General features: G+C 42.0%; 2 protein-coding genes across 11 annotated transcripts in view; one reads left to right on the top strand and one right to left on the bottom strand.

Moving 5' to 3' along the window:
• Nucleotides 1-1,851, bottom strand: part of fam228a (family with sequence similarity 228 member A) — a 50,657-nt gene extending 48,806 nt beyond the window's left edge. For 6 of the 10 annotated variants that reach the window (XM_041187978.1, XM_041187979.1, XM_041187987.1 and 3 more), the window contains exon 1: nucleotides 1,258-1,477. In XM_041187978.1, coding sequence (XP_041043912.1) covers nucleotides 1,258-1,323 — 66 coding nt within the window. In that variant the 5' untranslated portion in view covers nucleotides 1,324-1,477. Of the gene's footprint in view, nucleotides 1-936; nucleotides 973-1,257; nucleotides 1,497-1,739 lie in introns of those variants that run through there. The other 4 variants (XM_041187985.1, XM_041187983.1, XM_041187984.1 and 1 more) reach the window with 4 other exon arrangements.
• Nucleotides 897-27,952, top strand: pfn4 (profilin family member 4). The gene is made up of 5 exons (XM_041187988.1): nucleotides 897-1,013; nucleotides 10,272-10,400; nucleotides 14,699-14,833; nucleotides 17,111-17,216; nucleotides 27,590-27,952. Exons 1-5 carry the CDS (start codon nucleotides 957-959, stop codon nucleotides 27,616-27,618), a joined length of 456 nt encoding a protein of 151 aa, XP_041043922.1. The 5' UTR covers nucleotides 897-956; the 3' UTR covers nucleotides 27,619-27,952.

Below are 27,952 nucleotides of genomic sequence, written 5' to 3'. Positions count from 1 at the left end.
CAGATTTCCAGTATCCAAAGTGCTGAGAAAACTCAGTAGGTCTGGTAGCATCTGTTAGGAGTTGAGTCAAACGTGACTCTTTGGAACTTGTTCAAGTGGGTCAGCATGGATTTGTAAAAAGCAAATCATGTCTGACAAATTTAATTCTTTGGATAAATCAGTGTATTGATAAAGGAAATGCAGTGGGTGTTATTTATCTGGATTTTCGAAAGGCATTTAATAATTTGCTATACATGAGGTTTGTTGCAGGTGCATTTAACGCAATATAACATAAATTGTTGATCAATCTCAAAACAGCAGTGACTAATTACGGTTTGTGGACTGGAAAGGAGTCCTTCAGAGGTTACACACAAACAGATGTAAAATGTTGAAGACAAGTTGATAATGCTGTAAAAGAAAAAGCACTGGGACTCCTAAGTTTTATAAATAGATACACTGGATATAAAGGCGAGACCCAATGCGACACACATATTGGTTTGGCCACGGAACAGTGTTCATTTGAGTACCTTCCTTTACCAAGGATGTTAAGGCCATGAAGGTGTTAATAAATTATTCAGGGAGGTTTCTGGAGTCTGGATTGAACCCGACTCCAAAGTGGAATAAAGGCACCGTGACTCAGGATATATAAGAACTTGAGCAGGAGTACAAATCCCTTTTCCCCACAGCACCCTGAAATAAATCTAACGTGAACTGTTAAACCAGCATCTTTTGAAAAAATATAATTAAGATTTTTAAACTTCACAACGATAAGACTGCTCTGACACTATCCTGACATCATAAATAATACTCAGTACGGAAAATAAAACGCGTTTTAGTCATGTTAACCAAATCCCAGCACCTCTAGCAGATAAAGCTCGTCAAACATAAACCCGCCCTCTCTACATCCTCTGTAACACCTTTTGTCCTGTATGTAAGCTACAAGCGCCGTTTTCGCACCGATTTCAGATTCAGTCTCTATGTCCGGACTTTCCAGTTTAGGACCATTGACTCAGTTACTAGAGAGTTCGCTCTCGGTAGGTGCCCGCACCACAACAAGGTGCCTTTTAACAAACTGGGGTGGATTTTATTCGATGGGGTCTACAACTGTGCGCGCTCCGGGGAGAGGCGGAAATAAATTATTCGAATATTGATAACATCGCAGGGTTAATGGTGGCAACGGTCAAGTGATGAAACTCAGCGGGGGAGGGCGGAAAGAGGGGACAGCACAGACTGTGAATTATATCATTTAATGTTCGGACTTTCCCTCCCCTCACTCACTGCTCCGCTGCACGGGAACTGCCGGTGGACGCTGATGTGACCCGAGCTGCTCCTCCGCGAGCTCATGGTCTCCCTCCCACCCCCAGCGCGTGCGTGCGCGCGCAGTGGGAGCAGCGACCTTCGCCGAGCTCACATCGCCCGGCTCAGCGCTCCCCAGTCTTGTCCCGATTCGTGGTCACACCGAATGTGCTTGTCATTGTGGTTTGACACCCTTTTTCCAGCGGAGGATATTTGTTTTCGCAAAAAAAATTACTGAAGTGGATTTAATCTTCCGCCCGCCGGTATGTTGGTAAATGACAGCGGGATGTGGAATGGTTTCTATGGCGACGCGGCTTTTTCTATTGTTTGAAAGTGACGCGCTATGATTGACAGACGCGCAAGACCAACTGTATCACAGGAGGGCGCGGCTGTCTCCATTCACTGAAAATTGCTTTCCGTTTTTTTCTGCTGCTGGACTGTAATGACGGCTTTGTTAATCTGACCAATCAAAGTGCGCGAAGGGCCGGGCTTCTCCCCTGGCGATGTCGGCTATTTGGACTGCCGTTCGAGATATTTTGCTGCTCTCGTCTGGCTGAATCCCGGAGCTTAGGCTCTCTTCCGACCCGGGCGGAGGTATCAAAGCGGAGTCCTCTGCCTCAGCTACACTTGCTGGATGGTGAACAGGGACATGAAAATAAAAGCAAATTACTGCGGATATGGAAATCTGGAATAAAAATGCTAAGTGCTGGAAAAACTCAATGGGTTTGGCAGCCAGCGTCTCTGGCAAAGAGAAACAGAGTTGACATTTTGAATCCTATATAACTTCTTTGGGACATGAATCCCAACTGACCTTATTTCCCTTCCCTAATTGTAGAGCACTGAGCAGCAATTATCAAACCTGTTCTGTGCAACTCAGTATGATTGCAAGTGGTCTATGGCATTGATTGGCACTGTGTCAAATAACTACAAAAACCAATCAGACTACTGCTCTCTTGCTATGATGAGCTATCTTTTTCTCTGTACTGTTTTCCAGTAACCTCCTCAAGCCCTCTCCATTGCCTGTCCCAACCTCCTAGAGACTCCTTCCAGCAAGTTTATAGACAATCACTGAGGAGGAACATTAATATTTCAGAGGCAATGGGTTCAATAAAGTGGCAGCTAGGAACAGTATATAACACTTTCACATTCAAATCAAAAGGTTCTGGGTCTATTCCCCACTTCAGGAGTTGAGTATAGACCATTTAACACAGTCCTTAAGATGTGCTACATTGAAGTACTGGCCTTTGGTTGAGATAACACCATTAAAATTAACTTGCATTTATATATCAGTACTTAAAGTTGATATGGCACCAGGACCAGATGAGATGCATCCAAGAATACTAAGGAAAGTGAGAATGAAAATTGCAGGGGCACTGGCTATAAATTTCCAATCTTTAGTCTCAGATGGTGCAAGAGGACTGGAGAATTGCAAATGAACCTTGGTTCAAAAAAGGGTGTTAAAATAAGCCCAGCAACTACAGGACAGCCAGTTTAACTTTGGTGATGGGGAAGCTTCTAGAAAGGATAATTTGGGACAAAATTAATAGTCACTTGGGCAAATGTGGGCTCACTTCATTTTAATGGTTTTAGAATGTGTAAGCTACTGTCACCCAAATGTTCAGCCATCTTAGAAACTGCAGTTCCAAGTCACTGGAATGCTGTTTCAACCTTTTAAAACTCAACTGATGGTTTCAGCCCAGTAATTAAATACAGTACTTCCTCAAATAACCCTAATTAATTAGTTAAACATGATTTACCTTTCACAAAACCCTGTTGCCTCAACCTGATCCCATTATGTTTTAAGTATCCTGCTATAACCTCCTTAATAATGGATTCTAGCAATTTCTCGATGATAGATGTTAGGTTAACAGGCCTATAGTTTCCTGATTGTTGTCCCTTTCTTTCTTGACTATTGGTTTATATTTGCCATTTTTCAATTTTAGAAGATTATAACCAATGCATCCACCATTTCTGCAGCCACTTCTTTAAGGTCATAGAATGCAGGCCATGATATCCTGGGAACTTGTCAGCCTTAGGTCTAAGTTTTTGCCAGTACTTGAGCTGATGGTGATTGTTTTAATTTCCTCCCTCCCTTTCACCTCTTGTTTTTCAATTATCATTGGGAAGTTTTATAAGTCTTCTACAGTGAAGGCAGAGACAAAATAGTTGTTTGACACTTCCACCATTTCCTTATTTTCCATCATTAATTCCCCAAACTCACTCACCAGAGGACCAACATTCACTTTAGTCATTCCTTTTTAAAATGCTTTTAGAAACTCTTACTATCTGCTTTTATATTTCTAGCAATCTTTCTCCCATACTCTATTTCCTCTCTCTTTATCTTTTTAAAATAATTTTTTGCTGGTTCTTAAAATCTGACCAATCTTCTGACCTGCCACTAACTTCACAGATTTGTACAGTGTTTTTTTCACTTTGATACTATCCTTAACTTGCTTCTTTGCAAAGAATCTTTCTTTCTCACTGGTGTTATGATCCCAGCTGATGTTACTATTAAACAAGTCAGATCCCGGGGTGGAACACGGCTTGATAGAGCCTAACTTTTATTATTTGTTTAGAAATGTGGAACTGAAGAAAATGAACTATGGGCTGAATCTTCCAGTTGGCGTGCGGGGACGGGCCCGACGTGCTGACACATAAAATGATGCACAATGATGTCAGGCATGCATCCCAATGCCATCGTGTGTCATTTCGATATTTTGTTCGGCGGGCATGCACCGAAGGTGGCTGCACACCCGCTGAACTGTCAACAGCCTATTGAGGCTATTAAAAAAGTAATAACACTTGTTAAGAACACTGTCCATCCAACCTTAAGGTTGGCAGGCAGCCAAAGAGCCCAAGCGGCCTTCATGTTTTTCAGGAAACCTCATCCATGGGCGGGATGAAGTTCCCTGAAGTTAAATGAATAAATTTTACTATCCTCACATGTGACACATGAGGGGACATGTTTAAATAAATTTTCACTTTATTTATTGGAAAGTTTTCTGAACCATTCAATCTCCTTGAGGCAGCTCCGTGCTCAGGGAGATTGCTTCACTCTTTCACACGCATGCACGAAACAGCGCAGGCCCCGATTCTCCCTCCCCCCCAACCCGCACAGGTAGCACTGAGCGCTACGGGCCGTGCGTTATGCTGGGCGGGCCTTAATTGGCCCACCCACATAAAAGGGCGGTGCGCAGCCGATCACGGGCGGTGATGGGCTCCGTGCCTGGCCCCACCTGCTCCCGCCCAGCCCACCCACCATAGGAAAAATTCTCCCCTATATTACCATACTCCTTCACCACAACTATACCTTTACAGATACATACAGATTGATAAGGATGACACAAGTTACAAAAGCTATCTTATACTCTAATGTTCACAGTAAGTACACAGTCCATGTGAACCAATGGGTGACCTGTGGTCAGACTCTGAAACCAAGTGACAGATGCCACCCCAAACAGATGCTATGGATCTCTCATCAACATCTGCCCCGTACGCTTGTCACAACGTGAGCCAACTGGTCTCACCGAACTCCGTCTTTTACATGAGGGTTTCCAATCTCTGCTCTCAAAGAACCCGCTTTGGAATCTTCTCCCAAACAATGTTTTCTCTCAGATGCCCTCCACGCACTCTGACTCAGTTGTGCTAACAGTACACCATTGCTTCACATGCCCATAGTAAAGAGTTACAGACCTTTGGCTGTCTCCTCAGATCTTCTGCCTTCTTGCAAGCCTATTTTACTTTCAGACTGTGTTCTGCAGCTTTCTGTCTTTAAGCTTGGGGCCTTCCTGTCCGCTTCTTACTTTTAACTTCGTTTAACAGGACCTTTTCCAGATTTCTGTTCTTGACCTTTGACTTAACTGTCCTCTTTGGGGACTTTTTTTTTAGTTTTTGGAACCTGCACCTATAGTTCCCTCGCCTATGTCCAGCTTCTCTTGGCACCTGGCTTCAGCTGAACTCAAACTGTGTGTGGGCCTCCTGTTGCTAGCAACAGCCCAAGTTTTATACCATGTGTTTGTTTGAGGTTCCTTTCAAGAGTCATTAAACCTCATTATATTGCAGGCATCTTTTAAAGTGAAACTAAAACTGAAGTTCGCCCTTCCTTAACATATATAGAAATTTAACTTCAACTTAAAGCTAAAACTTATTTCTAACATCCAGAAATATAAATATAACTTACTTAAACTATCTCTAGTTCCTAACACAGGGATTAATCTTTGCTGAGAGTTATTAAGTATTCCCTTAAAAGTCTGCCACTGTATCTCTACTGTTTACCTTTCAACCTTGTTTCCCAGTTCACTTTAGCCAGCTTTACCTTCACACCCTTACAAATACCTTTATGTAGGTTTAAAACACTAGTCTTAGACCCACAATTATCACCTTCAAAGTGAATGTGAAATTCTATCATGTTATGATTGCTGTCACCTAAAGGGTCCTTTTCTAAAGGTTATTGATTAATCCTGTCTCATTGTACATTACCAAGTCTAGAATAGCCTATTCCCTTGTTTGTGCTAGAACGTATTGCTCTAAGAAATTGTCCCTAATACACTCTATGAATTCATTTTCTGTGTTACTTTTGCCAATCTGATTCTTCTAATCTACATGTAGATTAAAGTCACCCATGATTATCATGGTACCTTTCTTACACGCCCAATTTATTTCTTCCTATATACTCTGTCCTACAATGTAGCCACTATTAGGGAGCCTATAAACTACTCTTGCAAATGATCTTTCCTATTTCTTATCCTTACTCAAGCAGATTCTATGCCTTACACTTTCATGCTATGGTCATCTCTCATTACTGTACTAAACTTAGCCTTAATTAACAGAGCTATCCCACCACATTTTCCTAGCTTCCTGGCTTGCGGTTGTGTAAGACATCATTTGTTGTATCAATGATTTAAAGTAAAATTTACCTTTTTATTTGAAGTATCATTCTCCTGCTTATTCATTTATATTTTATGTTAGTTCTGATTTGTGATAAAGTAAAAAGTGGAATCTTGTTGGCAATTCCTTCATTTGGGGGTCATTCAATAAATTTGGTTATTTAGGTTCACTGTTCCCCTATGGGAATCATAACAAGCTATCTCAGAGGGCTGTGTACTGAATGAGATTACAGAGAAGGAAGGAGCCAGGCTGTTGAGGCACTTGAATTTCAAAATTGAAACATCCCTTGATCGGGAGCCAAGGTACACCAGCAAGCACAAGGATGGTGGGTGAACAGGACTAGATGCGAGTAAGGACAAAGGCATCAGATAATTTCTTTAAATTCCACATTCTGTTAAGAATGCAAAGCTTTATAAGGCTTTATGTTTTGAACTCTCGTTTAATTTGAGGTAATCATGTTGAACTCTGCCTGGAAACAGGCCCATGTGATTTGGTTGCCATGAGGACAGAGGCCCAGGTTGAAACTCATAAAAAACTCAAGTGTCAATTTTCACATCTTGACTGAAAAGAAGGACAGTTAATCTTGCTAGATACAGACTCTCAGGACCAGATCTTTGTGAAGTCATGGACACTCCACACCTTAGCCAAGCTGGTGCCAGGACCCTGGAACCTCAAATCCCACCTCCATTTCTGACAGATCCTATTTTCACTAGTAGGAGAAAGAGGGTGGGATGTGATTCATGCATTTGGGAAACCTGAACCTGAACTCTGTGCAGTGTTCAAACAGACCCCATATTTGCTGGAGCGAGGTCCATTTCCTGCAGCATGTGACTTATGATTTTTAAGAGTAGACGTGCATTAAAATGTGGATGAAGCCTGTGAAACTGCAAAGGTGTCAAGTAATTTAATTCCCCATCTCTTTAATCTTTTGAAAATGAACAGTCTGCTGTGCTTCTGAGTTAAAAATAATTGGTACTTGAAACTTCAATAGTTGTTTGTTGACATAAGCCTGAGGGTTATCATTATAATATTATTATTGCTTGACTGATTCCACAGCCTATCATTATCACAGTGAGGGGGGGGAAGCTGTAAATTCACAGTTTGATTGACAGCTCCAAGATGTTAATAAGGACCAGCTGTGTTTGATGCAGGACTATGAATACAAATGTTTGTTTTTATAAGGGATTAACTACTTGAAGGGGTTTAATTGTTTTGAATGGGCTTTTAACTATGAGAGTGTTTTTTATATGGTGAAATATGTAATAGATACTTAGAATTTTATTTTATTTCATCTCATCGTGGCTCTTGAGGTCTGTCCAAGGTGCATATAGTTGTCATGGAGGGTGTAAGAGCAAAGAGTGGCATGGGTTGGCACTAAGTTGACATAGGGGCTATATTGTGCCTTGGGGATGAGGGGTTATTTGTTGGCACTGTTGGAATCGGGAATATAAGAGTCATGGGATTGGGTAGAGGAGCATAGGTCAGTATGGAGGGTATGAAGGGTCATGGGGGTGGGGGCATGAATTGGCATTGATGAGGCTTGGGAAGTGGGTGGGAATGTGAGACGTGTGTGGGAAGTGGGCCTAACTGCTTTTATTACAACTGGGACAAATCCCAGAGTACCAAGGCGGACACTTTAAACAGCCTCGTCTGGAACTCAGCAGCCCTGTGGCTACCTCCAAATTCTTTCTGGGGCCGGCTGGCCTGAGTCCAACATGCACCCACCACCTCACACCTTCCGTCCACCACCACCACTCCCCTGCACATCCCCAACCCAACCCTCCCAACAAAATGGATCTGGATTGTTTTTTCCAAGCGGTTATGATGAGCCAGGAATTTTCAGAACTGAAGAAGAGTCATACAGGCTCGAAATGTTAACTCTGTCTTTCTCTCCACAGATGCTGCCAGACCTGCTGAGTTTTTCCGGCAATTGTGTTTTTATATTTCTTGTTCTCTCTTTATGGATTTCTTAGTCATCCTTTGCTGAATTTTATAATCCTTCACACTCCTTTGGTTTATTATTCTTTTTCGTAAAATTATAGACCTCTTCCCTTAAACTAATACTATAATTAACTTCACTTGTTCATTGGGTTTTTATTGTTTAAGGGATGTACATTTCTTACAAATTATGAATTAATTATTTAATTTTTTGCTATTGCTACCATCATATCTTTTAATGTAGTTTCTTAATCCACCTTAGCTAACTCGCCTATTATATCTACATTTTGTAATTTCTTTGTTCAGATTTAAGACTTTAGTTACTAAATTAACTAAATCATTCTCAAATCTAATATAAAATCCCAACATATTATGCTCACTCTTGTTGCATAGAGGGTCCTTTACTATAAGGTTATTAATTACTCCTTCCTTTTTCATTGCATACTACTAGATCTAAAATAGCCTGTTCCCTAGCTGATTGCTCAACATACTGATCTAGAAAACTATTGTGTATACATTCCATGAAGACTACACACACTATTATTGCAAACTTAGTTTGCTCAGTGTATATGAAGACTCAAGTCCCCGATGATTACAGTACTATCCTTGTTGCATGCACCTCCATTTTTCTGATTTATACTCTGCCCAACATTATAGTTATTGTTAAGGGGCCTGTAAATTACTCTCACCAATATTTTCTGCCTCTCGTTTGTTTTTGGAAAAATATACTTTATTCATAAAATTTCTGAAAAAATATTATAAAACATTTCTAATTGGCCATCACAAATAGTGCAATCAGATTCAACTTTTAAACATGGATCACGAGGTGCTTCAATACAATTAATGAATATTACAGTCATTTCAATACAGTCATTACAGACAGTCAGACAGTGCAATGTTATTGGAGCTATCGACATTCATCATGTTGCACTCTGAGGTGTTTCAATACAATTATGACACATTTAGTATTCACTACATACAATCACTGTGAGTCATGCAGCCTGAGGGGCCTATTCAATTCCCAGCCCCTCAGTGCACTATGGCAGAAAGATCTTAGACAACGATCTTTCTTGTTATTTCTTAGCTCCACACAAATTGATTCAACATCTTGGTTTTCTTAAGGTCCTTTCACTCTACTGTCTTTGTACCATCCTTTATTATCAGGGCAACCTCCCATCACCCCCACTACTCTTTTCCATTTGCCTATCTCTGTTAAAAGTCAAGTCTCCTGGAGTATTTAGTTCCCAATCTTAGTAAAACGCAGTCAGATTGGGATGTGACCAATGTACCCTCAATTTTTTTTGGAGTGATGGGGGATTTGTTTAACTGTGCAACCCCTTTAAATTTTTCTTTGTGATCATGCTCAGTAACTTAAAGGAGCCAACTTCTGTGCGGCCTGTGTATACACTTTCAAGTTGTTGAGTGGTTGCATGACTTGCAACTTCGAGTGAACATTGAATGTAACTCAGAGGGGTACATGAAGGTGATGCTTTCCTCTAACATTGTTGTGCTTGGTCATTCTTGGTCACAGAGGTAGCAGGGTAGAGGGTACTGTCAAAGTAAGCTTGGTGAATTGCTGTAATGCATCCGGTAAATTATATATACTGTATCCATAGAGTGTGCTAGTGGTGGTGGGTGGTTAAAATTGAGTGCAAAGGCGAGACACAAATCAAACAAACTGCTGCTCTATTCTGAGTTTCTTGAGTGTGTTCCTCCTAAACAACTGAGTTGTGAGAATTCCGTCACCTTCCTGACTTCAACTTTGTCATTGGTAGATAGACATAAAAAGATCAGGAGGTCAGCCACTCATCACAAAATGCCAGCTTCTGCTTTGTTCTTGATTGCATGGTGTTTATATGGCTGGTCTACTTCAGTAGTGACTTTAAGTATGCTAATGGTGGAGGATTCGGTGATAGTAATGATATTGAAGATTGGGTGGATGGAAGGGTTGGGGTGGATGCTCGAGTTGGTCATTACCTGGCAATTTTCTAGTTAATTGGTTGGTTACGCCATTATTTTCCAGAGAAGTTGTTAAAAAGTAAATGCCAGAGAAGATGATGCCCAAGAACCCAAACCTAGCAATGAAGATAACACAGATTAAAATAAACTATTGCCTTAGCGTTTAGTGTTTAGAATTACTGTATAGTGTTATGCTTACTTTTTCTTAACAGGATATGTTTAAAATGAGTGAATACCAGGATTTGTTAACTCAGTCTCTTCTTGCAACAAATCATGTTCAAGACTGCGCAATCTTAAATTTGAAAAATGCCTCAGTGGTGACAGCTTCCCCTGGATTCAAAGTAAGAATTTTGCATTTGTTATATTTTTGGTGGTGAATCCCTTCAGATTGTAATGTTTGTTTTGTTGATCAAGAACAGAAATCTCTGACTCCAGCAGGGGCAGATTAACCCCCCTAAAGGGTATGTGATTCTTCATGATTCTCACAAGGGGACCATGCACTGGTGCATTTGGAAAAGCTTTCAATTTCCTATGTGGTCAGTCCACTCTGGGTTCCAGTGATATGCTGAGCTGCGTGAGAATTAGAAATGAACTAAAGGGGTTACTGGCACCTGTGCAACCAACTTAATCCCTAAACTGTCTCTATGACAACAGGCTCCATCCCTTAATTGCAGATTGAAAAGCACACAACCAAGAAACCGTACTGTATGTTGCTGCAGCATTAAAGGACCTAGCTATATAGATTGAGATGAAAAGAGACTCCTTGGTCTTTAATGGACATGAGGCAGATTGCAATGTATGCATGATCAAAACTAGGTATAAGAATAATGAAAGTGCAACAAATGGTTGATCATGCTTTGTTACCAATTGACTCTTTAACAGAAGGGAGCAGACCATGGGCACCGCACTTACAGCTGAAATCTCTTTCATATTTACGTTTTTTTTTACGTTGTTAGATTAATAAAAGTTTAGAGTTGTATTGTTTGATATACATTTCTTATGACGTTAATGGGTGATACGTGTGCTATGAAATAAATTGACTGCTACTGCTACTTCTGAGTGTAGTTTTATTTACACTGAGATACTGCAGAGAGCAACATCGTATTACGTGAAGAAGAAACATTTGCTCTGAGTGTTTCACAACATTATTCCGTGGGGAAAATACCTACTGGTTTTATATCCAGTTTTACTTGATGCTTTGTATAGTTAAAGGTGTCCTCTAGTTCTGCAAGTATGATTGAAGATTTTTTCTGTTTTTATTTCCTGTTGGCATTTAGGTTTGCATGAATTTATTTAATTTATTTTTAGTTCCCATCATTACTTTTCAACCAATATGACTCTCAGTGTGTCACCCTAACTTACAAGAACCCTGCAGCAAAGCTTTGGACAGGTGAAGGCTAGGAGACCACCAATAAGGGCTCTAAATAATCAAGCATGGAGGTGACCAGGGCATGTATAGGATTTTAGTGGTTGAGTTACAGAGTTTGTCAGAAGTATCTAGTTAATGATCCATTTCAGCCTCCTCCTGAGGTCCCTCATCACAGATTACAGTCTTCAGCCAATCTGATTCAGTCCACAGGACATCAAGAAACAACTGAGCTCATTGTTACAGCAAAGCTATGGGCTCCAATAACAATCCAGCTGTAGTGATAAAGACTTTTTGCTCTAGAATCAGACACATCTCTAGCCAAGCTGCCCAGTACAGCTACAATTCTGGCATCTACCTGACAAAGTAGAAAATTGCCTAGGTATGCCTTGTCCATAGAAAGCAGGACAATCCACCAATTACCACCCATCAGTCTACTCTCACTCATCAGCAAAGTGATGAAGTGACAGTGCTATGAAACGGCACTTTATTCACCAATAATCTACTCCCCAGTGTTCAGTTTAGGCTCTGCCAGGTTCACTCAGATCCAGACCTAATCACACCCTTGGTCGAAATATGAGCAAAAGCGCTGAATTCCAGAGTTATTGCCCTTGACATCAAGGTAGCATTTGACCAAGTGTGGCATCATGGAGCCCTTCTAAAATTGAACTCAATGGAAGTCAGAGCAAAATGCTGCACTAGATAGAGTCATAGCTAGCACAAAGGAATGTGCTTGTGATTAATGGATGCCAATGATTTCACCCCCAGAATATTATTACTGCAGTTTTTCAAGGCAGATTTCTCAGCCCAAAGGTCTTGAGCTGCTTCAGCAATGACCTTCCCCCCATCATCAGGTCAGAGGAGGGAATATTAGCTGATTGCACAGTATTCAGTTCCATTTACAACTCCTCAGATAATGAAGCAGTCCCTGCCTACGTGCAGCAAAACCTGGAAAACAATCAGGCTTGGGCTGATAAAAGCTACAAAAAGCTTTGGTGTCACACAAGTGCCAGGCAATGACGATCGCCAAGCAGCAGAAGACTAAACACTTTCCCCTGATTTTCAGTGTTCCTACAATCTCTAAATCCCCCACCATCAACATTCTGGGGATTACCATTGGCCAGAACCTTAATTGGACAAGTCACATCAATATTGTTGCTACAAGGGAGGCCATAGGTTGGGTTTTCTCTGTGAATAACTGATTCCTGACTCCCCAAAGTCTTTCTAGCTTATACAAGTCAGGAGTGTGATAGAATGCTCTCCACTTATCTAGATGAGTGCAGTTCCAAGAAGCTCAACATTACCCAAGACAAAACAACCCACTTGATTGGCACCACATCCATCACCTTAAACATTCAGTCCCTCCATCATCAGCACAAAACGGCCGCAGAGTATACCAACTACAAGATGCACTGCCGCAACTTGTGATGACTCCTTCAGCAGCACCTTCCAAACTCGTGACCTTTATCACCTAGAAGGACAACGGCAGTAAATGCATGGGGACACCGCTGCCTACTAGTCACACACACTCCTTTTCAAGTCACACAACATCCTGACTTGGATATATCACAGTTCTTTCATCGTCACTGGGTCAAAATCCCGGAACTTCCTACCTTACTGCACTGTGAGCGTACCTACACCATATGGACTGGAGCAGTTCAAGATGATTGCTCACTACTACTTTCTCAGGAGCAATTAGGGAATCCTTTCATTTATTAGCCAAGGCATAGATTATAAGAGCAGAGAGGTTATGCTGGAACTATATAAAACTTTAGTTAACTTGAGTACTGTGTGCAGTTCTGGTCACCTCATTACGGAAAGGATGTAATTGCATTAGAGAGGGCACAGAGGAGATTTACGTGGTGTTGCCAGGACTGGAAAATTGCAGCTATGAGGATAGGTTGGGGTTCTCCTTGGAACAGAGGAGGCTGAGGGGAGATTTGATTGAGATGTACAAAATTGTAAAAGACCTGGATAGAGTGGATGGGAAGGGCTTATTTACTTTAGCAGGGAGGTCAGTGAATAGTGGGCATGGATTTAAAGTGATTGGTAGAAGATTAGAGGAGAGATGAGGAAAGGTTTTTTCATCCAGAGGGTTGTAGGGGTCTGGAACTCACTGTCTGAAAGGATAATAGAGGCAGAAAACCTCCACTCATTTAAAAGGTGCCTGGATGTGCACCTCAAAAAACCTGCAGGGCTATGGAACAATGAAGGATTAGGCTTGGTGGCTCATTTTCCAGCCAGCACAGACACAATGGGCTAAGTGGCCTCCTTCTGTGTCGTAAGCTTTCAATGATTCTAGGATTGGACAATAAATACTGTCCTTGCCAGTAGCACTGACATCCCATGAATGAATGTGGAGGTGAGCAGTGTATCAGTATAATAATAAACAGTCTTGGCTGTGGTTTGATTGTGGGATATATTGCCTTGTTCATGGTCAAACTATGACAAGGTTCCAAGAAATGGCCAGTAATTTCAAATGCCTTTTAACAGAACAGTAATAGTTTGGTTCATGTCTTTGGCGAGGGACTTTATAGTGCTGATAGAAAGCCAAAAGCTGACTGGATTTGAGCATGAACGTTTGGGAAAGATGGGCAAAGAGTTGGCAGACGATATCACATTTAAGGATTTAGTGAGAGAAAGGAGGTCAGACGTGGAACTGTGGTGGAAGGGATGGATAGATCGAGGATAGTTTTTTAAGAGGTTACTGTTGATGGCAGTTTTGAAGGTATCTGCCTTTGGAGAGAAAACTATCGACCATATCAGTGGCACTGCACAAGAAGAGGCATGTCGGTTATCAGCAGCAACTATTGGTATACACTGATTGGCCACGTCCACCAAAATGCAACAACCACATTTGTGAGCTTTGGCACATTTACCTGGCAATGACCATGGGAATAGTCTTCATTGGTATGCTGTTTTCTGTTCCCAACATTTATGCATCGGAATGTATTCTAATGAACTGTCACTTTGGAAAGTTGGGTGGAGAAAGCAAGCCTCATTTGTGTAATTTTTAAAAATGGTTTCTAATCAAATGGGTGTATTCTGCATCTACACAGGAAAATCTATGTTTCTGTGGGCATATTGCTCAATGATGGATTCCAAGTCACTTTTATAATAGTTTCAAGGTATGACTAAAATATTCAGCAATCATGCATTGTGTTGAACAATGCTTAACCATCTCTGTATCAAACTAAAGCATGTTCATTAACACTAGATTTTAGTAAAATGAAACATATGTTCCAATAACTTCAAATACTTTGTTTTTATTAGTTGGAACCAGGGGAAACTCAAGTCTTCCTGAATGCTTTCAGCCAGCCAAGCAACTTTCGAGACGAAGGCCTTTACTTTAAGAATCTAACCTACTTATGTGTCAGAGCAGATAATAATTCAGTGTACGGTAAACATGTAAGCTGAGATATATTATTATTGGTATTAAAATAGGCTCATATTGAATTTTTGTTCAACCTATAATCAGCCTTTCAATTGTACTTACTGTCAGGTCCTTTCGTACATTTCTATGAACGGGTTAGGCTCAAAGACTAATTGCTCTGAATGTGAAATGTTTAAGGAAAATAACTATTTAAATGAAAAAAAGGGTGGTAAAAGAATGGGTAGGGCCAATTAGGATAAAAAAGAAGATTTGCATATGGAGGCAGGGGAAGTAGTGGTGATATTAAACAAATACTTTGCATTTGGCTTTACAAAGGAAGAGGATGCTACCTAGGCCGAGGTGAGAGAGGGGCTAACTGGTGCACTCAAGGAATTTACAATTGAGAAGGAGGAGGTGTTAGAAAGGCCTATCTTCACTTAAAATTGATAAGGTACCAGGACTGGATGAGATGCATCCAAGGATACTGAGGGAGGTTAGTGGAAATTTCAGAGGCACTGGTGATAGTCCTCCTTAGACATAGGGGTGGTCCCAGAGGATTGGAGAATTACAAATGTTACACCCTTGTTCAAAAAGGGGTGCAAGGATAAAGGTGGCAACTACAGGCCAGTCAGTTTGACTTCAGTGGTAGGGAAACTTCTGGAAACTATAACAAAAGTAGAAAATGCTGGAAAAACTCAGCAGGTCTTTCTCTCCACAGATGCTGTTAGATCTGCTGAGTTTTTCCAGCATTTTCTGTTTTTGTTTCAGCTTTCCAGCATCCGCAGTATTTTGCTTTTTTCTGGAAACTATAGATTGGGACAAAATCAATAGTCACTTAGACAGGTGTGGGATAATTAAGGAAAGCCAGCATGAATTAATTAAGGGGAAATCATGCTTAACTAACTTGCTGGAGTTTTTTGAGGTGGTAACAGAGAAGGTTGATAAGGGCAATACTGTTGGTGTGATGTATATGGATTTTCAAAAGGCTTTTGAAACGGTGCCACACAACAGACTTGTGAGCAAAATTGTAGCTCATGGAATAAAAGGGAAAATAGGCATATGGATAAGAAATTGGCTGAATTTCAGATTGGAGAAAGGTCTGTAGTGGAGTTCCCAGGGGTCAGTGTTAGGACCCTTGCTCTTCCTGATATATTTTAATGGCTTAGACTGTGGTGTGCAGGGCATGATTTCAAAATTTGCAGATGATACAAAGATTGGAAGCATTGTCAACTGTGATGAGGATAGTCTTAAACTTCAAACGGACATTGGTAGATTGGGCAGATAAATGGCAGATGAAGTTCAATGCAGAGAAATGTGAGGTGATTAATTTTGGCAGGAAGAATTTGGAGAGACAGTATAAAATAAAGGCAGAAACTCTAAAGGAGGTGTAGGAACAGAGGGACATCGGTGTATATGTACACAAGTCATTGAATATGGCAGGGCCTGTTGAGAGAGCAGTTAATAAAGCATATGGTATCCTAGGTTTTATTAATAAGGGCATTGAGTACAAGAGCAAGGAGGTCATGTTAAACTTGTGTAAGACTAGTGTTAGGCCTCATCTGGAGTACTGCATCCAGTTCTGGCATACTTAAGGAAGGATGTGAAGGCATTGGAGAGAGACAGAGGAGATTCACAAGAATGATTCTAAGGATAAACAACTGTAGCTATGAGGATAGATTGTAAAGGTTGGGTCTGTTTTCCATGGAGAAAAGAAGGCTGAGAGGAGACTTGATAGAGGTATTCAAGATCCTGAGGGATATGGACAGGGTAAATAGTGAGAAACTGTTTCCTCTCAAGAGTGCATCAAGATCTAGAGGGCACAGATTCAAAATAATGGGCAAAAGGAGTAGAAGTCATGTGAGGAAAATTTTTTTCACCCAGACGGTGGTTGAAGCCTGGAATGAACTTCCTGAAAGGGTGGTGGAGGCAGGTTCGATTGAGATATTCAAAAGGGAATTGGATTGCTGCCTGAAAAGAGAGAATGTGCAAAATTGGGGGATAAGGCAAAGGAGTGGGACTAGGTGGAATGCTCTTTTGGCGAGCCTGTGCAGACTCGCTGGGCCGAATGGCTTCCTTCTGCACTGTTGTGATCCTGTGAACTGTAAAAAGGTGTGAATGAATTGCTAATATCTATCAACTTTAAAATGAAAAGATTAGAGAAATTGAGTTACATTTGGTTCAGTGTTGTGTACTGCATTTTTGAGTTTTTTATGCAGGGCATATCTTTGAGTCAGCAATTGTTTACAACTTCAAATCTGAATTATGTTATGAATTAAGCTGTTTAACAACTGGATGTTGGTTACTTTCAACAGGAAAACATGGGCCTGGTGTTAGTAAAAACAGGATCATATATTATCTGTGCCACTTATAGGGAGGGGATGTATCCAAGTGTGTGTGTTGAAGCTGCAGAGAAACTTGGTGAGTATTGGGAAGCTGAATTTATAAAACAACTGAAGTTAAGGCTAAGAAGTGTAGATCCTTATTTTTGTCTGCTTCCCCATTTTCTATTGTGAACACTGCAATTGTAACACTAGTGTTACAAACATTGACTTACTTTTGGTATATCACACAAAACCCTCCCACCGCAGTTTGAGTGGGCCTCAATTTATGTGATCAATGCTCCTATGCAAATAGCTTTGCAATGCAATTTTGAGTTCAAAGAAGTAAATAGGACTCCAACTCAATTTTGGTAGTATTTAACACAGTCTGTTGAGTGTGTTACAACCTTTGACTTGAAAGCAGTATAAGGAAAATCTGTAATTCCTTTAAAATGTTTGTGGAATCTGTAATTGTTTTTAAGAATGTTTGAAAAGGACTTTTAAAAGTTTGCTTTAATTATAAAGGGTCAATTGTAATTTTCATTGATAATGAGAAATACTGGTCCATGTGATCTGGCAACCCTGACCTGGAAGCAGTACCAATGTGGATGAAGTTAAGATACAGATACTCTGTAGCCAGACACAAAGGAGAGCTTTGTGGAGCTGGAGGGTGAAGGCCCAGATGCAGACACAAAGAGAAAGCTGAAAGAGACAGAAAGAGGGACACATTGATTTCTCATAAGAAGAAGAAACAATTCTCTCTCAGAAAAAGGCCAATTTTTTTGTTTGGTAGTAAAGTAGACAGGAACTCTCCGAGGCAATGGGTGAGCTGGCGATAGGGTCTAAACCTGGAAAGCTGTTTGAATTGCTCAGAGACGCTAAAGAGCTGGTATTTTCCAAAAATTGTCCAAAATGTGAACCCAACGTTGTTGGTTGGTTGAAAAGGAACTCTGGAAAGCTACACCACCAGGACTGTTGTAACCCGAGGGAGAGAAGATTCCTGGAGGTGTGACTTGTTAGTGATAATTATACCCATGAAACCCAGGGGGTTGGGGGGGTGGGGGAAATGGTGAGAAAGGTGTTGTCAGATATACTTCTAACCTGCCCTACGTGAATAAAGAACAGCATATTGTGCAATTGCGCAATTGTGGAATGCCATATTTGTGTGGGGAGTAATGCAGGTGCTTTGTGGCCCTATAGGATGTATCTTTGTTGTACCGACTATTTAAATTGAAATATACCTTTTTATTTGAAGTATCATTCACCTGTTAATTCAAGTTTAACTTACATTGATTCTGATTTGTGAAGATGATTTCCCTTTCACTGAACCATGTTTTGACACGGTCTGATTGTAATATGATTTTCTAAATGTGCTGCTGCTATGTCCTCAATAATGGATTCTAGCGTTTTCCCAATGAAAGATGTTAGACTAACTGGCTTATAGTTTCCTCCTTTCTCCCTGCCTCCTTTCTTGAATAGTGGTGTTACATTTTTGGTTTTCCAATCTGCTGGGACCCTTCCAGAACATAGGGAATTTTGGAAGCTCGTAACCAGTACATCCACTATGAACCGGTTGGTTGGATTTTGTGCAGTGTATTGTTGAGAGCCTTTTATTCAGGGCATCTCTGTGAAATAACAATTGTTTTTGTAATACTACTACAAAACTGAGTGTGTTATAGACTCTTCCAGTAGGAAAAAAAGCGCCTAGTGTTATATTATTATTAATATTATTAATATTATTTGTGGCCCTATAGGATGTATCTTTGTTGTACCGACTATTTAAATTGAAATATACCTTTTTATTTGAAGTATCATTCACCTGTTAATTCAAGTTTAACTTACATTGATTCTGATTTGTGAAGATGATTTCCCTTTCACTGAACCATGTTTTGACACGGTCTGATTGTAATATGATTTTCATATTATTATATGAAAAGGATCATATTATTATTTCTGTGCCACTTCTTTTAACATCCTAGGATGCAGGCCCATGGAATCATAAGACTTGTTAGACTTTAATCCCATAGTTTTCCTTGTACCTTTTCTCTACGGATCATGATTGTTTTAAGTTCCTCCCCTTTTGCCTCTTGATTTTCTACTATTCTTGGGATGCTTTCTGTGTCATCTACTGTGAAGGCAGATACAAAATACTTGTTCAAAGTCTCTGCTATTTCCTTGTTTCCCATTATTAATTGCACAGTCTCACCCACAAAGGGACCAGTGCTTACTTTAGCTATGAATTTCTTTTTTATGTACTTGCAGAAGCTTTTACTGTCTGTTTTTATATTTTTCGTTAACTTCTCTTAAAATCCAATTCATCCCTCTTTTTTTTATTCCTCATGTGATGTGGGCGTCACTGACTAGGTCAGCATTTATTGCCCATCCCTAATTGTCTTTGAGAAGGTGTTGGTGATTTGCCTTCTTGAACTGCTGCGGTCCATGTGGTGTAGGTACACCCACAGTGCTGTTAGGGGGCAAGTTCCAGGATTTTGACCCAGTGACAGCGAAGGAACGGTGATATATCTCCAAGTTAGGATAGTGAGTGGCTTGGAGAACTTCCAAGTGGTGGTGTTCCCATGTGTCTGCTGCTCTTGTCCTTCTAGATGTAGTGCCTGAGGGCTTGGAAGGTGCTGCTGAAGGAGGCTTGATGAGTTCCTAAATTGCATCTTGTAGATGGTACACACTGCTGCCACTGTGCGTCAGTGGTAGAAGGAGTGAATGTTTGTGGATGGGGTACCAGTCAAGCGGGCTGCTTTGTCCTGGGTGGTGTCAAGCTTCTTGAGTGTTTTTGGAGTTGTACTCATCTAGGCAAGTGGACAGTATTCCATCACATTCCTGACTTGTGCCTTGTAGATAGTGGACAGACTTTGGGGAGTCAGAAAGTGAGATACTCAACTCAGGATTCCCAGTCTTTGACCTGCTTTTGTAGCCACAGTATTTATATGGCTAGTCCAGCTCCATTTCTGGTCAACGGTAACAACCAGGATGTTGATAGTGTGAGATTCAACAATGGTAAAGCCATTCAAGGTCAAGGGGTGATGGTTAGATTCTCTCTTGTTGGAAATGGTAATTGCCTGGCACTTGTGTAACGTGTGTGTTACTTGCCACTTGGCAGCCCAAGCCTAAATGTTGTCCAGGTCTTGCTGCATATGTCCATAGACTGCTTCAGCATCTGAGGAGTCGCGAATGTGCTGAACATTGTGCAATCATCAGCAAACATATCCACTTCTGACCGTATGATGGAAGGAAGGAACTGATGAAGCAGCTGAAGATGGTTGGGCCTAGGACACTACCCTGAGGAACTCCTGCAGTGATGTCCTGGAACTGAGATGATCGACCTCCAACAACCACAACCATCTTCCTTTGTGCTAGGTATCAATCCAACCAGTGGAGAGCTTTCTTCCTGATTCCCATTGACTCAAGTTTTGCCAGGGCTTATTGATGCCACACTCAGTCAAATGCTGCCTTGATGTCAAGGGCAGTCACTCTCACCTCACCTCGGGAGTTCAGCTCTTTTGTCCATGTTTGAACCAAGGCTCTAATGAGGCCAGGAGTTGAGTGACTGTGGCAAAATTCAAACTGAGCATCAGTGAGCAGGTTATTGCTAAGCAAGTACCACTTGGTGGCACTTTTGATGACCCCTTCCATCACATTACTGATGCTGAGGAGTAAACTGATGGGGCAGTAATTGGCCAGGTTGGATTTGTCCTGCTTTTTGTGTGGAGGACATACCTGGGTAATTTTCCACGTTGTCGGGTAGATGCCAGTGCTGTAGTTTTTTTTATTCATTCACGGGATGTGGGCTTCACTGGATAGGCCAGCATTTATTGCCCATCCCTAGTTGCCCTTGAGAAGGTGGTGGTGAACTGCCTTCTTGAACAGCTGTTGTCCATGTGGTGAAGATACACCCATAGCACTGTTAAGAAGGGAGTTCCAGGATTTTGACCCAGCGACAATGAAGGACCAGCAATATATTTCCAAGTCAGGTTAGTGAGTGACTTATTGGGAACTTCCAGGTGGTGGTGTTCCCATCTATCTGCTGCCCTTATCCTTCTAGACGATAGTGTTCATGGGTTTTGAAGGGTCTAAGGAGCCTTGGTGAATTCCTGGAGTGCATCTTGTAGATGGTACACACTGCTACGGTGTGTCAGTGGTAGAGGGAGTGAATTTTTGTGGATGTGGTGCCAATCAAGCGGGCTGCTATGTCCTGTACTGTAGCTGTACTGGAACAGCTTGGCTAGGGGTATGGCAAGATCTTGAGCACAAGCTTTCAGTGCTATTGTTGAAAAGTCTTCAGGGCTTTTGCAGTATTCAGTGCCTTCAGCCATTTCTTGATATCACATAGAGTGAATCGAATTGGCTGAAGACTGGCATCTGTGATGCTGGGGACTTCCGGAGGAGGCCAAAATGGATTACCCGCTTGGCCCTTCTGGGTGAAGATTATTACAAATGCTTCAGCCTTATCCCTTGATGGGCTCCCCCATCATGGGGATATTTGTGGAGCCTCCTCTTCCACTAGAGCTTAGATCTGATTTGTTGGTTGTGGGATCACTTAGCTCTGTCTATTGCTTGCTGCTTATGCTGTTTGGCACGCAAGTCGTCCTGTGTTCTAGCTTCACCAGGTTGACACCTCATTTTTAGGTACGCCGGGTGCTGTACCTGGCAGGCCCTACTGCACTCATCATTGAATTACGGTTGATCCCCTGGCTTGGTGGTAACGGTAGAGCGGGGGTTACAGATTGTGGATGAGTACAATTCTGCTGTGCTGGTGGCCCACAGCATCTCACGGTTGCCCAGTTTTGAATTGCTGGATCTGTTTGAAATCTATCCCATTTAGTAAGGTGGTAGTGCCACACAACACGATGGAGGGTATCCTCAATGTGAAAACAGGACTTCATGTCCACAAGGAATTGTGTGGTGGTCACTCCTATTGATACTGTCATGGACAGATGTATCTGTGGTAGGTAGGTTGGTGAGGATGGGGTCAAGTATGTTTTTTCCTCTTGTTGGTTCCCTCACCACCTGCCACAGACCCAGTCTTGCAGCTTTGTCCTTTAGGACCTGGCCAGCTTGGTCTGTAGTGGTGCTACCAAGCCACTCTTGGTGATGAACATAGAAGTCCCCACCCAGAGTACACCATGAGACTTAATGGGTTCCAGCTGTATACCACTGTGCTGTGACCTCTGTTAGGTCTGAACTGCTGGTGTGACAGGACATACCCAGAGATAGTGATGGTGGTGTCTGGGACATTATCCATGAGGATGAATATGTCAGGCTGTTGCTTGACGAGTCTGTGAGACAGCTCTCCCAGTTTTGGCACAAGCCCCAGATGTTAGCAGACGGTTTCATGGTTCTCATTTGACTTTTAATTCCAGATTTTTATTGATTGAACTCAATTCAAATCCTGTGAAGGGATTTGAACTTCAGTCCCCAGCACATTACCCTGGGTCTCTGGATTATTAGTCCAGTGGCAATACCATTATGCCACCACTTTCCCTTTCCTTTGTTGGTTTCTAAACCTTTCCCAATCTTCTGGCCCACCACATATCTTTTATTTCAATTTGATACCATCCTTAACTTCCTTAGTTAGCCACAGATGATACATGTTTCTCATAGCATTCTTCTTTCTCAATGGAACATACCTTTGTTAAGAGTTATGAAATACCGTATCTCCTTTAAATATCTACCACTGTTTCTCTACCGTCTTACATTTTAAGCTATTTTCCAATTCCACTTTAGCCAACTTTGTAATTGCCTTTTTTTAATTTAAGACATTAGTTTCAGGCATGAATTCCTCACCCTCAAATACAATGTGAAATTCTATCATGTTATGATCACTCTTACCTTTACAATGAGGTCATTAATTAATCCAGTATCATTACTCATTATGAGGTCTAAAATAGCCTGTTCCCTGATTGGTTCCAAAACATATTGTTCTGAGAAACTGTCCCAAATACACCCTATGAACTCATTCTCCAGGCTACGTTTACCAATTTGATTCATCCAATCTATATGGAGATTATAATCTCCAAAGATTATTGCTATACCTTTCTTTCAAGCCCCCATTATTTCTTTATTTATTCTCTGACCTCCAGGATATAGTTATGGCCTATAAACTACTCCCAGCAGTGACTGCTTTTCTTTGTTACTTCTTATCTTCACCCAAACTGATTCTACATCTTGATCTTCCAAACCAATATCATTTTTCACTACTGTACTGAACTCATCCTTTATTAACAGAGCCATCCCACCTCCTTTTCCTTTCTTCCAACCCTGAAATGTCAAATACCCTTGATTATTCAGGTTCTAGCCATGATCACTTTGCAACCAAGGCTCTATAATGACAATCATATTGTACTCATTTATTTCTACTTGTGCTATTAATTCATCCATCTCGTTATGAATGCTGTGTGCATTCAGATAAAGAGCCTTTAATTCTGTCTTTTTACCATTTTTCCCTACTCTTACCTTATTTGCTGATTCACTCTTTTGTTTGTATGCTCTGTCCCTTCCTGGCAAAATCTGGTTATCATTACTCACATTGCTACCCTGTATCATTGCCTCATCTATTCTCTTTAACTTTCCAGAACTCCCCTCATGTGAACTTTAGTTCCAAAGAAGAGTCATATTGGACTCAAAGTGTTTGGCCGTAACCTCCAAGCTCCACAGCATCTGATTTGGGGGGTACCCCAAAGATGCACTGGAGAATCCCTCTGGGAAGTTCCCAGGTAAGGGTTTGCACGGCAATTGCCCATAAGTGCACACTTCTTCTGGACAATTGCGTTGTGCTAAGGACCATACAAAAATGCAGTTTAAATTACAAACTTCAGATGGTTCCACCAGGGTTATGCCAGTAGTTATCCAGAAAACATTAGAAGAATTAAAACCTCTTCTAACTTCTGGGCAACTATTGTAAAGACCAAGACTGATCCCCCACGGATTCCCTTCACAGTCCCCATATGGACTCCCCCTATCCAACTAACCACCTCCAGTATTCCCCACCCGCCGACCCCCCACGAGATTCCCCCTACCTACACGGGACTCCTCATCCGACACCATGCCCCCACCTGCAAGCCCAACTCTTACTCCCTGACCCAACCCCCGTATACCCCCATATCAGACCCACACCCCCCCCAAAATTCCAACCTTCCCCCACCCCCTCCCACTGTCCAACCCCCTTAGCCCCCCCAGCCCCCCAAATGTCCGGCTGCTCCACCCCCTCCTGATGTCTGAGTCCCTCACCCCCCCACCCCCGAATGTCCGGCCCACTTAACCCGCTCCCAATGTCCAAACATCCACCCACTTCCAATGTCCAACCCTCTCAGATCCCCCCCCCCACCGGCGCAATGTCTGACACCCCCAAACTCCCTACCCCCTCGAATGTCCGAATCCCAACAGCCCCCCGCCCACCCCCCCCACCGCTGCACCCCCTCCTGATGTCTGACTTACCCCACACCACACCCAATGTCCTCCCCCATCCTCTCCATCCCACCTCACCTCTGAACACCCCTGCCCCTCAAATCCTTTTCACTTACCTTAGGCTCTTACCTTCTCCCTAGCCTGGCAATTCCAATGAGACTTTTAAACTTATCTGCTTTACAGCAGCTAGTGCCATAAAAAAGAGGCCGTGTCCTCTCTCAAATCAATGGTGCTGGACTTCAAAGACAGCTGCGCTGCCTAGATCTCGCACAATTTGAGTTGGAAGGTCAGGTGAGACAGGCCTGGAAGAAATTTGGCATAGGTGAGTGGGCATGGAGTGGCAATCTGATAGCCACTCTGAGGAAGTTATGGCCCTTTAACTCTGTTTCTCTCTGTCTGATGCTGCCAGACCTGCTGAGTTTTTTCTAGCATTTTCTGTTTTTCTCTTAAAATACATAATTTGAGATAAAATTAGTGAGCATTTAGGATTACATAGGTTACTCAAGGACAGCCACTGTGGATTTATTAAACATTAGTTGTGTTTGATTAATTTAACATTTTCTTGAATGCATGAACAGTTGGGTGCATAAAAGGCATGCAGTACATTTAGTGTACCTAGATTTTCAGAAGCCGTTTGTTGAGATGTTTCACAGAGACTTGTTAGAAAAAAATCAGGGAAATGGAGCTGTATTTTTACCATGGAGACAGGAAACAGGAGCCAGATCTGTTTTCAGATCAGAAACCCTCACCTGGGGAGAGACTGGTTAAATTTCAGATTTTTGCATGGGGAAACCCTTAATTGATATGGTGACAGGTTTCCTGTCTACTCAGAGCTATTGAGGGTGGAAATGGAGAAAGGTCAGATGAAGCATGGGACACATCTAGATTCCTGCTGCAACTATCACTGAGGCTGCTGGTTGTTCTGAGGGAGAGATCTACGGTTTGTACCAATGCCTTCTACAGCCCCAGAGCAAAGAAAGATATCACAGTGAAGCCAGAGGTCTGGCACCTCGTTCGTCAATGCTGACCTGGATCAAATACTGGAGGCTATGAGGGAGAGCAGGTAGGTCCTCTTCCCAGAGCAAGGCGGGGAGAGTGTGGAGTACCTTTCATCTTCCTCTCTCACCTCTTGCTCCTGCTCCTCCCCGGATGAGCTGTCTTCCTTCAGGGTCTCATTGCTCTGAAGGTCCACAGCTCTCTGGAGGGCCACGTAATGGAGAGACCACCATGGTGACTGAGACCCTTGCAGGAGGATATTGGAGGGCGCCATCCAAGCAGTCTGGGCACCAGAACCGCATCATCAGAAGCCTGATGGCCTGCTCACTGGTTGTCCTACCAAGCAGCTGACACTGGTAGTATTGGTTCTGGGACTCCCATAGATAGATGAGTGATCATGTCTTCAAGGTATATTGATCCACTCACGCACTTTGGGGGTTGGAGTGATGGCACCTGTCAGGAAAGCGAGAGCACACATGTTGGTAACTTGTGGTTGCAGCCCAGTTGAACATTGAGGTTGTGGAGGCCCTTCCTTGTGGATCTTACTGTCTGGTCACTTGGTGCTTTGATGGCTACATGGATGCAATCGATGATGTCCTGCACAAGGGGAAATCCAGTGATGGAGGATGAACCAAATGACCTCTGTCCCTGCGAGGCCATGTTCATTGTCAAATGAATGTGTTGTCCAGCTCTAGCAAGGAGGACATTATTGACCAGCAAGGTGAAATGTTGTGCAGCCATTTGCAAGATGCCACCAAGGTCTGCAGCTGATCCTTGGAAGGAACCAGAAGTGAAGAAGTTCGAGACCACAGTGACTTTGATGACTATTAGGGCTTGACGACCAGTGCTGTGATGTGCATGGTCTTTGGCGATGAGGGCACAAATGTCACTGACCATCTGCTTGGAGAGTCATAGTCTCCTGCAGCGCTGGATCCTGGTCATCTCCAGGTAGCTCTATCTTCAGTGGTACATTCTTCTTTGATGCCTTCACTGCTTTCCTGCCCTTCTTTCCTCTCCCATGCTTTTCCAATGCCCAGAGTTCTACCTGTCCTGCGGAGGGTATTTCCCTTCATCAACACTGGGCCCAAATTCCTACAGGCCATACTATTGTAATTGGCATTCTTACACCCGGCTGTATCACCCTCATGATGCCAAAAGCAGTGACAAACTTATTCAACACTCATGGGCTGAGTGCCCATACTCCCTGCCCCTGTGCAGCACCAAGGATACCTAATCAAACACCGATTGCCCCTTCGGCCCACTAACCGTCTCATGGGGCCAGGATGATACACTGGGGCAGCTTTGACTGATTCCTCATTTGTACCATCCTCTCAGCAGTTCAGAAACTGATAGCTTCTGAAACCTATGCACTCCTTTGACTAGTCCATCCTGCCCTTCAACCAGCCCCTAACAAGCTTTTTAACTAGTTTAATTGACCTTGATTGGATGGATAGCCAGATTCCTCTCTGGTTCTCCCTTTGCCCTGCCAGTGCTGCAATCATTGACAAACCTGCCCAGCACTGGTATTTTTGGGCTCCTCCCCTACCTCCATTCCCACCTTTGTTGAGGGGTGGGTGCTGGCTCCAAAACTTCAGCTCATGGGATATGAGGAAGTGTAACAGCATGTACGTAAAATTAATTTAATGAGATAAAGCCAAGTTCTGGGTTTGATATTAGTTGGATGCTGCTCATATCAAAAGGATTGGAAGTGATGTAGTCCAGAAGTCTGGGCCAGCTTTAACAAAAACACATGTTGCCATTTCAGTAAACAATACTCTGTAAAAAACTGATTTTTTTTTTCAATCTACTTTTTGTTTACTAATCAAATTTCAAAAGAAGCATTAGATCTAAGTAGCATATTTGTAAAAAAGATTTCAGCTTTCAGTAGTAATTGAATCAGAAAAGATACATAATTTTGCCAGTTCATAAATATTTTAGACTGTGAAAAACCTAGCAGTGTAACTTACATAAACATATGTGCCTGCACAAGAGTATGGCACAATTATGTTCCCATTGAGAAAAAATAAATCATTAACACAAATCTGTTTCCTCATTTAGGTGATTACTTTAAGTCAAAGGGTCTATGAAAGGATCAAGGACTGGCCTGTGGATTTATTGATGATACATACAACCATTAAAAAAACACAATAAGAAAAGGCCACCTGGTGAATCAAGTCTACTTCTAAAGACCATGTACACCATGGACTCCACTCCACCTATTTCTATAGCATTTATACCGTGAACATTTCATCACAAGATATTTATCAAGATTTGTAAATCACCATAGAAATCTGTTAAGAAGGAGTTTCCTTATAAAGATAGAATTCAAAAACTAGTATAAAATTGTTGCTTCACACCATTAACAAACTGAAGTTTCTCATTCCAGATGTGTCTTTGTATTCCTATACTAATTAAATTAAT

This window comes from Carcharodon carcharias, chromosome 5 (genome assembly GCF_017639515.1).
Source record: "Carcharodon carcharias isolate sCarCar2 chromosome 5, sCarCar2.pri, whole genome shotgun sequence".
NCBI classification, from domain to species: domain Eukaryota; kingdom Metazoa; phylum Chordata; class Chondrichthyes; order Lamniformes; family Lamnidae; genus Carcharodon; species Carcharodon carcharias.
Note: the sequence above shows the minus strand (reverse complement) of the source record. Positions and strands in the feature narration are given on the sequence as shown.